Source organism: Xiphophorus hellerii, chromosome 1 (genome assembly GCF_003331165.1).
Source record: "Xiphophorus hellerii strain 12219 chromosome 1, Xiphophorus_hellerii-4.1, whole genome shotgun sequence".
In the NCBI taxonomy this organism is placed as follows: domain Eukaryota; kingdom Metazoa; phylum Chordata; class Actinopteri; order Cyprinodontiformes; family Poeciliidae; genus Xiphophorus; species Xiphophorus hellerii.
Window position 1 is genome coordinate 21,584,716 of NC_045672.1, and position 17,740 is coordinate 21,602,455.

The following is a 17,740-nucleotide window of genomic DNA, read 5'->3' on the forward strand; positions in this document are numbered from 1 at the left end:
AAGTCTAATGAGCCTTCACACCTTAAGCTTCCCCAGAGAGATGTGAAAAAAAAATCCAAATGAAAGACCATCTTAATGAAACAATGACTAAGCTTTTCAAATGGGAAATCCCTGCCTCATTAAAGACTTTTACCCAAGATCCATTGCATTCATCAATTTCTAAATTGTGCCTAAACAAAGGAATTTCCAGAAATAGCACGCACAATTAATTAAAATACTGTTCGCATGGGAATTTTTCAACTTAATATCTGGTGGGTTTTTTTGTGTTGTCAGAACTGTGGGAATGCTACTAAGTTTTAAACGAGGAAGAAGCTCAGATGAAAAAGCTAGAAAAGCTCCTTCGGCTTAGCCTTAACCTTAATAGTGGCACTGTGGGGACACCTAACATAGAATTAAATGCAATTATGAAAAAATGTTTCCAACCAAAGAGGTGCCTGTGAGAGGGAAACCAGAGAGGCTGTGTTCTTCACACAGCCCCAGGTGCCTAGAGGATATGGCAGTCCTTTTCATATTGGCAGCTGTTTGATCAGACTGTGCTCCTCTGCTGTACCGTAGCTTCAGGTCTGAGCTAAACACCTCATCAGATTCAAAGGAGACACTTTGTCTCCAATGCACTCCAGGCTCTTTCCATAAACACACCTGAATGATTCCTTTGAGCCTGCTTGCTTGATTCTGGCCTATATTTTACTTTTAGAAGGCGGAAGGTGTCCCACAGGGTTGGAGCTGGAGTGTTATTCTAGTGTCACAATAACTTGTAGTGAAGGTGTAAGAAATGGTGCCATCTTATAGTTTGCAGATTGATTGTGAGAAATGTTCTGTTCAGTGAGCAGCAGAACAGGGACTGAATTCCCCACAGACGCTGGCTGTGAAAAGAGACTTACCTCTGTGTTGATCATGGTTATCAGCCATACGAGATGGCTGATAACAGAGGTGTGGTGCTCTTCAAGTGTGTGCGTGTAAGTGTGTGTATGTTTGCGTGCACTTGTGCGATCTGAGTGACTGCACAACAAAGCGTCTGAATGGATTTAGTCAAAGCTCAAACGCTGATGCAGCTGCATTCCCGGAGGTTTATGATGTGAAACACCAAAGGAAAGGAAACAATGATCGCATTCATGAGATGTCATTTTCTCCCACTTTTATCTCTGGAATTTGTTGAGTATTTTACCTCTTTTACACAATGTAATGTGATCAAAACTGTATTTTGTTGTTCCTTTGGCAAATGGAAGGTACCGCTGCAGAGGATTCAGATTTACAGCCACGCTGATCAAATATGGTGACAAATAAATAAACCGTTTATCTCAATCGCCAAAGTCATGAGAAAAGTTCTGCACAACATCTGAAGCAGCAACATCCATGCATATGGCTACGTCTGTAAAGGAATTTAGGTGCATCTCACAATACATCCTGGCTTCAGCTTATTGAGACTTGCAGAAACTGATTTATGCACAGGAAGGCAATGATCAGATTAATCCTATGCTATATACATGGTTTCACATGCTTACATATAATGGGCTTTATATACCACTTTAAGTGTATCTAATTTCAGGGGCTGCCTCTTTTGAAGGATCTACTTGATGTGGGATAAGTCATGTCAACTGTTCTGTCCAGTGACACAAGCAGCTTGCACCTCACAATGGCAAATTTTGAGTACCAACTGTGTTCCATTTAAGATTTTCCACTACAGTCCACTAAGTGGCAATAATGCATTTGCGTGCATATGTTATTAACAGTCTGCTCAGAACAAGAGAGGAAAATAATCGAAAAGCAAGAACACAAATGATCTATTATCTGAAAATTATTGCAGTCTTTTTTCATTCTTGTCACAGAGACAGAAATTATCCTCCCTGGGAAAAGACCAGATGTCTCATCAATGCATATCAATAAAGGAAGCTTTGTTGTTTTTCTTCTTCTGGTCTTGATTCTACTTGTCATTTTCTTTGTCTGGTGTGTGTTTGGTGCCACCTTATGACCAGGAATAGCTTAAATTATCTCTGTTTTGTTCAGGCAACACTGCTACAAAACCAGAACTCTGATGGACGAGTACAGATGGCCTTGTTGTCACGTTGAGAGCAAACTCTGAAGTTTGAATTAGGCATTACAGTAACATCTCTAATTTGGATTCATTTATCCAAAGGTTTTTGTTCTAAAAGTCTTGTGTTTAACTTACATACAATTTAACAAGGCTGTGCTGTCATATTTCTTTTAGAGAGAGGAAGCTTTCGCTTGCGAAGCTTTCCAAACAAACTACTGGTCTATTTGACAAATTTTTATATATAACATACTAACTGAGACCTCCAGACTTGTATGTATAGCTTTGCAGTTTCTCTTCTCTTTCTTATATGGTGAAATAAATATTTAAAAGGGTGGTGTTAGGTACGTTTCAGGCACATGGTCTCTTTTTGTAAAAGAACCCAGTAACACTTTTCTTCAGTTGCTATAAAATGCTGTATGTATTAGAACATAAATTAAAAGAAATTTGACACCTTGAAATTGGGCCTCTGTGTCTTTGAGAAGCTTCTTATTTTCCCTACACTCCACTTTTATAATGTCATCATAAGAAGGTTACTCCACTATGCCATTAACCACTATTGTTAGGAGAGTTGGACTGATATGTAGTAATTATGATCAATTCAGCAGACGCATAGTTCGGCCAGGTGTTTCCTAATTGCTGCTGTCGCTAGTCTGGAGGAGCTGATGAGATGCACAGGTGAGTTTAGCTGGAGACTGCAGCTACCAGGGGGTTTGAGGAAATAGGTGGCACTTTGTGTGAGCAAACACTTAGCCATACCTGAATGGCTGCCATGGCTGATTCAAGGATTTCTCAAACATACGTGGTTCACTGTGACATAATACTATAGCACGATGTAAACCTGAAAAAAGTTGATATTAAATAATATCCGCCCTTTAAAACAAGTTTAAAAATTTAGTCAGACATTTATTTTTTACAAGGAATTCAAGAACCACCTCATTACAAAATCAATTGTTTTAACTAATATTTTTATTTAGAACTAATTACAACAAATGTAGTCACTAGGAATCTTTGAAATTCAAACGGGTTTAATTTGCATCCAGTTAAATTGGAGCAAAAAGTAATTACGTTTTAATAAATGCATTTAAAAATGCTGTAAAAATATCAGCGATAAATTTATAGTCAGCTTTTGTACTTTAGATTTTAAAATAAATGTAAAGGACTAAAACCTTTGGAAAGTCATGTCAAGAAAAGGAGAAAGTCTGTTCATGATAAATGAGTAGATCAATAAGTATGTTTGTGATGTCTCGTAAAGATTAATATCTACAAGGCAAAGAGGAGAAATCCACTAAAGGTGGTTCTATGATAATTGTCATCCCAGACATAGCCACCTAACTGAACAGCAACAACATCATTGATCTCTAAATGCAACACAGCTCCATTGGACACATTGTCCTCACGATCAAACTCACAAACACGATCCCCTGAAAGCACTATGGGATCTTCATTCTTGACAAGTCTCAACCTTATAACATCATCATTATACCCAAGTTGGCCGGTGAATCTGAAGTAATATACTCCTCTTACTGGGGCAGTGAAGTAACCTGAAACAATAGGATCAAGAAGTCAAAATGTATTCAAGCAACGTTAATAAAACAATTTTTCCTAGATTCAAGGAAAAATACAATAAGTGTATACCTGTGACTGGGCTGTAGTGGTTTCCAATGTTGGTAAAAACATTTTTGTAGACAAGAGTGGTAAACTCTGGATAGTATGTGTAACCTTCACCGGTTAACAGCAGAGAAGTAGAAAAAGCCACTTTGCTCACTGTAATAAAGTTTGTGAAAATATCACACCATTAGTTTTGACATTAACAAAATTTATAAAAACTTACAATGATAGTAAAAATAAAGTACACGTTCTGCAAATTGTTACGCTTTATTTTTTTACTTCTAACAACTGGTGTATGCAGTCACAACCCAATTCACATTATTAGTGCCAATTAAATAAAGATAAATTCATTCTACAAAAGGTTATGAAAACTGAAGTATATCCAAAACCCAACCAAAAGGGGTTTATTGATTTTATGACTACAGAAACACAGTATCAAAAAACTTGTAACCATTGCTGGTATATTGTAGCTTCTGCAGTGCCAGACTTTGTTCTTAAAATAACCAGATAAACTGTATTAATTCATGAAACAAATGCACAAAACTAAGGACACAAAAATTAAAGGCTAAAACCTTACCTTCCTGTTTCTCCTGCAACTCTTCCACATGAGCTACGTTCACTAATAGCCTTTCCTGTACGATGTCGAGTTTTTGCTGCGTCATTGTAAGTTCTGCAGATTGAGCTGAACAGATAAAAAAGTTGTGATTGTAAATGTTCACAATTCACACCTATAAGACAAACGTCTTCATCCAACTTTCAGTAGATACCTTCTCCTTCCATCTGCATTTCTTCAACCAGAGTCTCTGCTGCAGTCAGTCTGTCCTTCATTACTGTAACATGAAAGCATCCTTAAGCATCAGCTCCATGCATGTGTTATTAAGCTTAAACATAATCAATGAATACCTGTAATCTCCTCCTGCAGGACCTGAACTAGACTGTCACTTTCTGCCAGTTTTGCTGACAGAAGCCTTAAATCTACTGCTTGTTCCAATACCAAATCTCGCAGGTTTCTCAGCTCCTCCCAGATGTCAAGCTGAGGCTCCAGCTTTTTTTTATTTTCCTCTGATTTGGACATATCAGTCTCAGACGCTTCCTTGGCACTGGTAGCTCTGCTACTGCTGTGTTCTTGTGCCCTGTACAGATTACAGAGCAACAAGATGAAGAAGGTTAAAAAGGCTCTCATGATAAACTTGTTTACTATCTTTCTGCTTGTGCAATGTGCAAATTGGGCTATTTATGTGGGTTATTTATTGGTGACGTCATGTCCACATATGTCAGGACAATATTGATTTACCATTGTTGTGAAACAGCACACCTACGGGTTAGAGTGGTGTGCCAAGTAGTAGAGGATTAACCAGAGTAAACATCATACAAATAATGCAATCTTAGAGGAGCAGGACACCTCTACGATTGCATTAAAACCTTTTTAATTGTTTTCACATTACAAAAAACATAGTTAATATCGACACATGGGGACAAGGAGAGCATCTCAGAGAAGCAGCCAAGAGGCTCTTGGTAACTATGGAGGAGAAAGATCAACATCTCAACTTGTTGTTAGGACAACTATTAGTCATTAACTACAAAAATCTGGTCATTGTGACAAAGTGACAAAAATAAAGCTCGTTGAATTAAAACCACAAGAAGTCCTCTTTAGGGACAGAACATGGAAGACGGCGTTCTGACCAGAAGAGATAAATGCAGACAGACATATGTGGCAGAAACATATGTGGCAGAAAACTAACTGCTCATTTTCCTGAACAAATCATTTACAGCATGAAGCATTGCTGTGCATCACCACACAGTAAGATGCTATTTTTTTTTTTATGAATAGGGAAATTAGTCACAATTGCTGGAAATATGGGGGATGGAGTGCAATATGGGGGAGTACGTACTTCCAGAAACCTTGTCAGAGGTTGTAAAAGAAGACTGATCACAGCTAGAGCTACAACAGAATAATTTAGATTGAAGCACAATCATGTATTAGAAATGCCTGGTCAGAGTCCAGACCTAAACTGAAAAGAGTATCTTGTGGCAAGAATTTAATATGCTGTCTTTGATCCAGTCTGACTAAGCTTTGGCTATTTTTCCAAGAAGAATGGATGCAAATAGTCTTTTTTTTTGGTATGTGAGACATACTCCATAAAACTTGCACCTGTATCTGCAGTAAAATTGTTTCTATAAAGTGTTTCCTAATTGAAGAATACAAATTTGTAGAAAACTATCATTTTTATTTTTGAGAAAAAAAAGAGAAAATTATTTATCATTTTACTTCCACCTCACAACGCCTGACTCCTTTAGTTGCTCACATAAAACCAAGACATACATGGACGTTTGGGGTTGTAAAAGAAGGATGAAAAACATTAATGGGATATGTAAGTAAAGACTAGTCACTGTCTTTATAAGTTTTATTTTTCAATTAGTATCTGTGTTTGATGTCAAATTGTGAATATTTAAACAAATTTAAATCAGCTCCAGATTATTTATCTTAAAAAATTAAACCCTTAAAAATCAGCTGCGACAGAATCTATAAACTTCCATCAGTTTTATCCAAAAATATATGTGAAGTTTAATCACAAGGCCTGCAGGCATGTTTGCAGCTGTTGGCTCTAAATCAACATTTACAGCATGGTTGCACAATTTCATCCTGCATGGGAGTCATGGAAAAAGGTTTGGCTTTCCAGAAGGAGAACTTGACCCAGTTCACAGAGGTAAAGACTTTTCTGTTTGGAATATCATGTTCTACTCAGATTGGGAAATGATAAAGTTGTTTGGCCACAGAAACAGTCAGTATGTTGGTGGTAACTCTGTTATTTCAAAATATATTATTTAATAAAAAAAAAAAAAAAATTCCTGACTGTTTTTGTTTGCAACACAGGGAATAAAAAAACTTGATTTAAATTAAAACTTTAGCTTTAACCATACTCTATGTTGTAAACATATCACCTCAAATTTGACTTATTTCATAAAATAAACTCCACGGAGCTTAGCCATAACAAATACTAGCAATGTTTTAGACATTTTTGAGAAGTTTTAAAACAATCTTTGATAAGGTCACTTCGAAAACTGATTTAAATGCATAAACCCTGAAAGTGAATAACTTTTCTTGTCCTAAATTCAAAGCAGCCTCAACCAGGAGATAATAGTGTTATTGTTTCTTTCTCAGTAGCTTTTACCACATGAAAAAAACAAAATATTTTCTTTATTGTCTAAATGGTGAGATATAGAGACACTCTTACCAAAATCCATTTGGTCCAGTGGCCTCTACACAGACAGTAAGAAACAAGGTGAACTCATCTAGAACAAAGCCCAATCTACTTGTTTTTGGTTTTCAAAGGAAACTCACATTTTCATCTTAACAGAATAATGACTATCTTTTATCAAGCTTTTATTAAATCAGTCACTTATGGTAAGGACATTTTTCTTAAAACAAACAAACAAACGAAAAAAAACAACAAAACAACCTGGACCAGACAGTGAAATGATCCAGCTGGCTGACTGGTGAGCCTTATCTGCATCAGACATCTCTGTACATCGAGCAGGTACAACAGCTATTTTGCAAAATGGCTCTCACTCCATGGAGTTTCAGATTCTTGTCATTAGGTCAAGGTTTCTAGCTCGTATAAGTGTAAAACATACTGTAGCTCTAACAGTTTTATTCCTGCTGCAATAAATGAGTTAAATAAAAAAGCAGCAATTTGTCGCAACCTGAAAAGTGACTAAAACCGAATCCTAATACTAAGATTTGTTTTATATTGTTGTATTGAATTATTATTATTATTATTATTATTATTATTATTTATTTACATTTTACTTTTGCATTGCTAATCTGAATATGTTCTTGGCATTCTTTCAATCAGTACAATCTCTCTGCATTGTATTTTGTTGTAATAGAATTGTGTTGTCAAGTTCTGTCTTGCTCTAGGACAAATTTATACTGAATACAGGTATAAAAAAGTAACATAAACAGAAACTACAGCCTTCGAGCTTCTTGGGGACTTTTGGCCAGAATAGCTTCTGTTTGTGCAGAGACCACCTCATCTGGCAAAAGAAGAGGCAAGAGTGTTGAAGCTGTTCTAGCAGCAATCCAGATCGATTATATGACTGATTTCAGACCAAGTAAAGGACCTTTCTAATTGACCTTTCTTTCTAGTGTTTTTTTTAATTTGTTTTAGAACCAAAAGGAATTCCTCCATTAAACTGCTTCTCTTTTTCAACCTTATGAGATTGATTGAGATAATAATTATTGTAGAATGAAGTAGGAAATCAACACTTACTCACCAGATAACTGCAAAGCAACAAGATCTCATCCTTCCTCTAATGTGCTGATGCGCTAACAGCAGAACTAAATTGCATTTAGCACTTTAGAGTTGTTGCAAACTTTGAAAACGTTTAGTGCACTTAGCTTTCCCTAAATATATTTTTTCCAAATAAATTCTAACGTGCCAATTTATTTGGATGAATGCAAACTTTCAGTTGAATAAATTTTGGTTATCAACTGTTAAAATATTTTCAAGTAGTTAGATATGCATATATATACAGTATATATATATACTCCTATTTAGCAGTGGGTTAAAACTGTTAAGGCAGCAGCTCTGCTTCCTCTCCTTCCGTGATACAATGCGGCAAATCACTTTTATGCTTTACCCAGAATGATGTCCTGATTGTGTGCTTTCTGATCACAGTGGTCAATTAGGAATAATCAGCAGCAGAGTTAGCAATACTGTACAACTATAGAACTGAAACCATGAGTGACAGGTCTGTTTTAAACAATCACTTTCTGAATCACACAGGTAGGTGTGCAATAACAACTTTGACCCTGTTGAGAGTGACATACTCCGTTTTAACATATTGTGTGTCATTGGCATCAGTAGTAGAATTTAGTTATGTAGCACTAGCTTCCAATAGCTATTTGGTCATAGTGTGTTAATAGAGCTAATGTTTTTGATCAGTGTTTAAGGGTTAGAACAACTACCTTTTTAGTTAGTGGTGGCCACCAATGGAGGTTAATTTTACACTAAAAAAGGTTGTGCAAACCTAGAAACCATTTAATAAAAGATGTTAATGTTGATGACCAAGTGTAAGCAGAGTTTTGAATGTACAAAAACGCAAAACAATATTTTTCAATGAGTGGATGTTATTAGCACACTGTTCAGACATAGTTTTCATATTAAACTAAACCAAAAAAGTTTGCAGTAGTAGTTAGTAGTTGTAGTGCCAAGTGTATTTCTTGAGAAGAGGTTCTGCTGCCGCAAACATTTTAGGAAACACAAAGATTATATTTTATCAACATTATTTATTAGCCACCTACCTAAAAGAAATTTCCACAAGTGTTTAGTAACTTTTTTCAGTCAGCTACAGATATGATGACAGGTGAGGTTTCTGCCTAAAGGAACCTCAGACTGAAGATTTCTTGGCCTCCAAGTCACTTAAACTAGCTCTTTTAAATACCAGATCTCTCTGTGCTAAAGCTCTATTAATTAATGATTTCATCACTGAGCATAATATCGATGTTATGTTTCTGACAGAAACATGGTTGAATGATAATAATGAATCGATCGTACTAATTGAATCTGTGCCTCCTAACTACAATTTCTTCAGTGAGAATAGAAAACACAAAAAAGGAGGAGGCGTGGCTTCAATATTTAAGAATACCATAAATTGTAGTAAAATCTCTTTGGGTCACTTCACCTCTTTTGAGTATCTTGGAATTGAGGTTAAAGGCCACAAACGAACTTTGTCTGTCACTCTATACAAAACTCCAACTTTTGTGGAAAATTTCTTTACTGACTTGAATGAACTTCTATCTCTTATATGTATTGATTATGATTGTTTAATAATTGTTGGTGATTTCAACATTCATGTTGACAACCCCCAAGACAGAGGGGCAAAAAAGCTCGCTAATATTTTAGAGACTTTTGGTCTAACACAACATGTCAAACAAGCAACACACACTCAAGTACACACACTGGACCTGGTTATCAGTAAGGGTGTGAATATTTCCAATGTCTCTGTAACTGATGTCACCCTGTCGGATCACTTTGCTGTTATTTTTGAAAGTTCTTTATCTTTTAACCCACTTGGACAAACAGCAACCATCACAAAACGTTCTCTCACTGAAAACACAGCAGAAACTTTTAATCAAATCTACTCTTCTTCCTCACCCTTAAGCTGTAATGATGTAGATAAGTTGGTAAATTATTTTCAGTCTAAAGTCTCAGATATTATTGATTCCATTGCCCCAATTAAAATGAAGGTTGTGTCTGGTAAAAAGAAATCTTCATGGAGAAATGCACAAACAGTTAGATCTGCAAGACAACTCTGAAGTAGGGCAGAACGAAAATGGCGTAAAACTCAACTCCACGTTCATTGTGACATCTATAAAGAAAGACTACGTAACTATCATTTAACACTAAAACATGCAAGAGAGGCTTTCTTTGCAGATGTCATAAACAAAAACATTAATAATGCTCGAGCTTTATTTGCAACAGTTGACAGAATCACAAACCCTCCTGTGATGTTACTGCCTGAATTCCAATGTATTGCCGCCTGCAACCAGTTTTCCAGCTTCTTTTCAGAGAAAATTCAAAAAATCAGAGGATTAATCTGTACATCCACTATAAAGTCAGTACCAATGCTGTGCCCAAACAAAACAAATACAGGAAAAATGACCCAATTTCAACTACTTAATTATAAAACCCTACAGGAAATTATAAGTCAACTAAGCTCCAGTTCCTGCTGTCTGGATGTTTTACCCACACATTTCTTTAAGAAAGTCCTGCCTGTTATTGCTGCTGATCTGATCCAAATAGTAAACTCATCGCTCTCATCAGGCGTTTTCCCCCAGGCTTTGAAAACAGCAGTAATCAAACCACTTATAAAAAAGAACAATCTGGACAAATCACTAATGCAGAATTACAGGCCGATCTCTAACCTCCCATTCATCAGCAAAGTTATTGAAAAAGCTGTGTGTAAACAATTAACTAGCTTCCTAACTATAACCAACCTCTTTGACTCCTTCCAGTCTGGTTTTCGTGCTCACCACAGCACGGAGACCGCCCTCGTAAAAGTGTTCAATGACATCCATATAAATACGGACTGTGGCAGAACCACAGTGCTGGTTCTGTTGGACCTCAGTGCAGCTTTCGACACTGTTGACCATGACATATTACTGAATCGACTGGAGAGTTGGGTCGGACTCTCCGGTCCAGTGCTTAACTGGTTTGAATCCTACATAAAGAACAGGGATTTCTTTGTTTCAATTGAAAACTTTTCATCAAAGAGGTCAAAGGTCACATGTGGGGTACCCCAAGGTTCCATCCTAGGACCCCTCTTATTCAATATTTATATGCTCCCACTAGCTCAGGTTATAACAGGAAATAATATTAGCTACCATAACTATGCAGATGACACACAGCTCTACATTACGATGTCACCAGGTGACTCAGAGCCCATCCAATCACTGAACAGATGCTTAGAACAGATAAATGTGTGGATGTGCCAAAACTTTCTCCAGCTGAACAGAAACAAAACTGAAGTTATTATTTTTGGACCTAAAGGGGAATGATCTAGAGTCAATGCACAGCGTCAGTTATTACAACTGAAAACCAGCGATCAGGCCCGAAACCTGGGAGTAGTGATGGACTCTGACCTGAACCTCCAGAGCCACATAAATACAGTTACTAAGTCGGCCTTCTATCACCTGAAGAACATTTCCAGGATTAAAGGACTAATGTCTCAGCCAGATCTAGAGAAACTCATCCATGCGTTCATCTTCAGTCGTATTGATTATTGCAACAGCGTCTTCACAGGTCTGTCCAACAAATCAATCAAACAGCTGCAGCTGATCCAGAATTCTTCTGCTCGCGTTCTCACTAAAACCAGAAAGATGGAGCACATAACACCAGTTTTAAAGTCCCTCCACTGGCTCCCTGTAGCTCAAAGAATAGACTTTAAAATACTGTTGTTAGTTTATAAATCACTGAACGGCTTAGCACCACAATACATTAAAGATCTGCTTTTATTGTATCAACCTTCCAGACCTCTCAGGTCTTCCGGTTCTGGTCTGCTCTGCATCCCCAGAACCAGAACCAAACGAGGAGAAGCAGCATTCAGCATCTATGCACCACAAATTTGGAACAAACTTCCAGAAAACTGTAAAACAGCTGAAACACTGACTTCTTTTAAATCTCAACTAAAAACCCACCTGTTTAGAATTGTATTTGAAATGTAATCAATTACAAATTTATTGATGTAACTTGACTTAATGATTGATTCTATATTGCATTGTGTTTCTGTGTTTGTAATGATGTAAAGCACTTTGAAATGTCTTGCTGCTGAAATGTGCTATACAAATAAAATTTGATTGATTGATTGATTGATTTTTATCCCTGAGTGAAACCTGGGCCCTTCTGCAAGGCCTCCTGAGGGTGCAGATATATCTGCACCATTCTTGTGGTTTGGTGCAAGATATTGTGAAGAGCTGGGGAAATTTCCCTCTGCAACAGGGCCATTATCTGGGCGTGCTTTTTTGTGAGTCATAAGCGTGCGCATCAGTGACAAGTTCAACAATTAGACAGAAATAACAACAAATCAAGCTGTCGTTGAAAAAAGGTTTCTTGAAGCGTATAAAGAGCTGTAAGTGACATGATTTATGCTGATTGCTGCTTGTGTTTATGAATAAGAATATTGAGCAGCTGTCAGTCAGTATAAAACTGCTCACAGCCACGTATTGCACGATTTACAGCCCATAAGCACACAAGCATCAATCTTTTTATAACAAAACACTCCCAGCGCTCAGGTGAATGTTGTCTTTAGCAAATAACAAAAAATACGTGTTTTCAAGGATTGGCCTAATGTAATTTGTTCCTGCACTTAATGAATTTTGCTTTTATAAATGAAAGACTGACCACAAAATACTTTGCTTTGGGCATAAACACAAACAAATGTACATGTCCCGCAGAAATTTCGAAGACGTGTCGTTTTGGAAAGAGAACACAAGGTTTTCTGCTCCGCTGCCGGAGGGAGCAGAGATAAAGAGAGTAATAGTTAGACTGTGGTCACATTGGTATGCAGACAGCCTTGAAAGCAGCACAGTACCTGTTGCATCTTGCAAATTCATTTGCTCAATATTGTGAAATTTCACCACTTAAATCGGGGAGAAACACAAGGGGGATTGAATGAAGCAGATGCAAATGATGTGGAGTTTCCAGGTAATAGAAGGTCATTTGACTCTTATTGCAATACATAAATACATTATTATTTATGCTGTTTTATTATTTAAAAAATGTATTATAATATTTGGCTGTTTAGGTATGTCAAGTTGCAATCAGACTTTTTTTTTTTATTTATGAGTACATGCACTCAAGATGATTTGTCAAAATACAATCAAAGTTTTTATAGAGAGAGGCAACCTGTTGCTGAAAACATAGTTATTGTAAGAAGAAAATGCTCCCTTTCACAATTACAGGCTTTTACCATATATATCTGTTCTACATCATATTGATAAAATTGGGTCTTAATCAAGTTTAAAAAGATTTAACTCTAACCTCAATTAGACAAAAAGCATGCAAGCCAGATTACAATATGCTATGCCCTCCGCCCACATAGGGAGAATAACATGTAGATATAATGTGACCGTAGAATTTAAAGGGGAGGCTTTTTTAGTCAGCATGACTGTAATTAAAAAAGGAAATCTGTGTCTTGTGGACCTAAATTAAGGTGTCAGGTTTGATGCATGTAAAACTGTAACTAAAAATCCATTCTTACCCGCTCATGGTTACAGGGTCACAGGAACTGGTGTATATTTTTAGACTGATTTGTGAAAAATATTTGAGAAAAATAGCTCTATTTTGTTTATAGAAAAACATTTGAATGTTTTGGGGACAGAAAGTATTCAGATCCCTTTAAATTTGCAGCCATTTACCAAAATTGTATCATTTATCATGAATGCTTGACAGAAAAAAAACAGAAATGTCAAAATCTTTGAGCTAGTAAAGCCATGACCTTTCATGAGAATCATGCAACAAGTTTTTCACACCTGGATTTGGGGGTCCTCTCCCATTCCTCCTTGCAGATGGGCTGATGACCTAACTGATTGCAGGTGTGGAGAGAGAGCAGAAAGCATGCAGGCAGAGGAGAGAGAGAGAAAGACAGAGAGACACAGGGGGCGAGGGAGAGCACACTGGGGACGAGGAAATGGAATCTAACACAATAACTTGACATTAGAAACAAAAAAAAACTAGAGTAACTAAGAAAAGGACAAGACACAAGAAATAAACCTAACTAGAATCATTAAGAAGGAACCGAAGTAACAATAGAAACTCAACAAACTCAAGATCCTGACAGTTTTCTGTTCAAGTTAATGCATTCAATGCATTTTATTGATATTAAAATTTAAAAGGCAAAGTTTATTTGCCAAAGTTCACTGAACAAATTTAAATTGCACCAGATTACATCAAATCATACAACCTAAAAATAGGTGTCCCAAAATTCTTTTTAGATTTATCCAGACGCTTACTGCAAAAGGATTAGATACAGCTTTATTTATTTATTTATTCTTTTTTTTTTGCTCTAAGCTGCTAAACTTTACAAATGGTATTAATGGAATAAGAATTAGTAACTCACTCAGTAACTCACTTATTCAAGCCATAGAAGGTTGAAATTCAAACATACCTGCTAAGTTAGTAAATAATGCATTATTAACAGAACAATTTTGTATTCATACAGAAATACAGACAAGGGAAACAAAAAGGGGTTCAATATCTTCAACAGTCGGTGTCTGCTTCAAAAATCGTAGACCTCTGTTTTTAAAAGCTTTTCCAAATGTTTTAATGAAGTTTCAAACAATTAAAATGTCATAAACTACAAATATCTGTGCAATGTTTTATGTTTATTTCACGCTGGAAAAAAACAGAATGTGAATATAACAACCTTATATCTTTGACTCAGAACCTTTCAGTTTTAGATCAAGTAAGTTATGCTGCAGTCTTTTGATAGTCAAACTATTTCTGGGCGGGGTCAAGCAACTAACGTCTCAGCTTCAAGCTATACTTTGAAAATCTGAACAAATCTAACCAAAACCATCAAAGTGATTGGTGACATATAATCAGCACGTATTGACCCATTCATTACAAATTAGTAATTACCTACCATGTAGACCTGCAGGTGTAATCCTAATTTTAGGGAACAGAAAACACAGTTAGCGGTCTCAGAAGTCACACATACCAAAGATGTTTTGCATAACATGCTGTCAGGAAGGCAGCTACCAGCGCCGAGCATCATCATCTCTGACTCCTCTGCTGTCGGTCAGGAGGCCTGCTGCCAAGGTTACTGACCTGTGATTAGGACTCCAGTAAATCGTCCCACCCAGTGAGAACTGGAGGAGAGATTTTTTCATTAGACATCCGCTCCAGAAGAAATGAGTTTCTCTTTTTTCATGTGTTAAGCTATATCAGCATTTATTAAAATATATATATATATATATATATATATATATATATATATATATATATATATATATTAGTGTGTGTGGAAGCTTTTTAAACTTCCCTGTGGAAGTTGCATTATAAACAGTTCTGATGTCAGACGTAGAATATGAGATCAATTATCAAATATCTCAATAACTGTGAAGAGATGACACTCTGATAAGATGATAGGTTAAGCTATCGGGCGCCTCAGAGTGACAGGCAACTTTGCATACCTTCCCTCATTTTCCTCTTAGGCAAATTCCTCTATGTTTGTTGCTCCTTCTGCAGCTCCTCTGTTTTTTTTTCGGCTCTTATAACTTCCAAATTATCACAGAGACGAGCACAATAACACCTGGTTGTAAAAGGTTTAACCTTTTTTTTTTTTTAAATATCATTATTTTTTTCTGTCCACACAGCTTTCTCATTTTGCATACCTATCTATGTATTTTTTTAAAAAAAATTAATTTATTAGCATTTTTGTTTTTTCTAAGAAAGTCCCTCACTCCACAAAAACATCAATAACTCAGCAGGGGTTGTGGGTCCACTGCAGGTGGATCCAGTCAGAGGCAGTGAGATGTTCTGGGAGATCTACATGCACTGTATGAGGTGGGTTTGACTGCAGGTCGTTAGCCACACCTTTATCTAATGATGCATACATCCCCCCTGTTTATGGCAGCCAGAGAAGAGGAGCGCTAGCCTGTGCTTGTCTGCTGTAGAGAATGCCCATTAATGCTTTTTTCCCCCTCAGGTGATGACCACCTGAGCTATCAAAGACAAGCTTGTCTGTGACACCACCTTCCCCTTCCTCATCCTCCCCCCTCCCTCCCAGCTCATCATCCTCATCCCTCCCTTTGCAATGACCTCCGCCCAAACTGTACAGCTAAACCACATCACTACAGAGCTCTTGGTTTCCCCTTTTAATGAGGACACACTTTTTGTTCAAAACTGCGATCATCATCCTAGCAATAGAAAAACGTTTTCACATTTTGTCTGACATTTCACCAATATTGTAAGAATGCAGTTTTTTCCCCAGAACTATTTCATAAGTAGAAGTTAAAAGCAGTCTATATGGTCATTTTGCAAAAGTGTGAAGATCTATACTACAACGCTGATGATGTTAAACATCTGATCTGGATTGTTTAAATAAGTGCTATAAATAGGTTTACATTGTGACTCTTTTTACCATCTTAAAAAAAGTCACAATGCTGGAAACCATGGTCTTAAAAAATTATAAAGCCTGACTTTTTAAAAAAGTGTTTGTGTTGTTTTTTTTTTATTATCTTAAGTTACTGTTTAAATAATTTTCTGAATTTGTATTTTTTTATTTAATAAAGCAGTAATCCTGCACATTCCTATTGGACGAACATATCAACTCATGAATATGGAAGTTCATTATGAACTCCAGCAATGTGGCATCTGGATGTATGATTAATGAAACAGAGTCTAACAAAGAGCTTAAAGGTCCAGGCAGTTTTATACAGGGTGGGGTGATTACAGAATAGGAACCAGGTGGATGATTACCTGATGAGGTTCAGCTATGAGAAGCAGAAATCTAAGAAACCATGACCAGGGTAGATGGTAAAACATGAATACAAACTGGAAAATCACAAAAATCATCTAGAAATGAAGCATTGACAAACATCTGCATGATTAAAAGTGCACAACCAAGAAAATAGAAACTCAGGAACAGATTTAACTAGAGCGATAGAAGAAAAACGAACAAGGAAGTAAAGGAAACAAGGAAGACGGTTGAGAGAAAAAACATAACTGGAAAATTAATTAACAGCAATGACGTGAGACCAATGAACTAACCCAGTGGTTCCCAAAGATTTTCTGGGCCCCCCTATAGATTACAATAAAATCCCTCCCCCCAAAAATGAAAAAAAAAAAATCAACTGGGCACACACATCATTCAACCAGACATAAACCTATACATATAGTTTGTTTTCAAACTCCACTGAAATTTATTTCACACTTCAGGTTGCAACAAAATACTACAAACCATCTTTGCAGATGGTACATCCATACCGCTTCCCGCGGCCCCCCAATGGCACTGCACCCGCGCCCCACACTTTGGGAACCACTGACCTGACCTAACTTCACGGTAAGATATGGAGATGTAAAAGCTATTCAACACTCGCGAAGGTAAATACAGAATTAAAAAGATTAAAAGCAAAAACAGACCAGAACCAGAACCCCAAAAACTCTTCTCAATGTTGACTCACTTTCTTTAGGTTTTAAGCTAGATTTCTATATAACCATAGCACAAAATCTAGGTATTTTTGAGTTTGGTTAATTATTTGTTGTAACAATGCTTCTTAAAAATTACATGTATATCCTCCAAGATGTCCATTCCTCCACAAAGTGATGTTTAATAAAGCCTACTTCCATGAACGAGGAGAGGATCCTGAACTCAACCCACCAAACACTTGGTATCAGCTTGGAGATGCTGTTTTTACCAAAGAGGTCAATGAAATCATGTCGGCTGACCTGGTCGACATTTTTTGTTTATAGTAAATCTTTGGTTTTCTGCATCTCAGTACTGGTTTAAAAGGAAATCCCTGAGGCAAATTTGCTGTCCGTCTGCTGATTAAGTTAATATTTATTTAATATTTAATTTTGTCTTTCCACAAAA

At 36.7% G+C, this 17,740-nt stretch overlaps 1 protein-coding gene across 2 annotated transcripts; it reads right to left on the reverse strand.

Moving 5' to 3' along the window:
* Window positions 1-2,978: 2,978 nt before the first annotated feature.
* On the reverse strand, window positions 2,979-4,846 carry LOC116723270 (cerebellin-2-like). 2 transcript variants are annotated; one of them, XM_032568063.1, is made up of 5 exons: window positions 4,544-4,846; window positions 4,408-4,470; window positions 4,218-4,322; window positions 3,668-3,796; window positions 2,979-3,573 (listed from the first exon to the last, which is right to left on the reverse strand). In XM_032568063.1, exons 1-5 carry the CDS (start codon window positions 4,821-4,823, stop codon window positions 3,293-3,295), a joined length of 858 nt encoding a protein of 285 aa, XP_032423954.1. In that variant the 5' UTR covers window positions 4,824-4,846; the 3' UTR covers window positions 2,979-3,292. The 2 variants fall into 2 exon arrangements, with proteins under 2 accessions (XP_032423954.1, XP_032423960.1); XM_032568069.1 differs by lacking the exon at window positions 4,408-4,470.
* Between the last annotated feature and the right edge of the window lie 12,894 nt (window positions 4,847-17,740).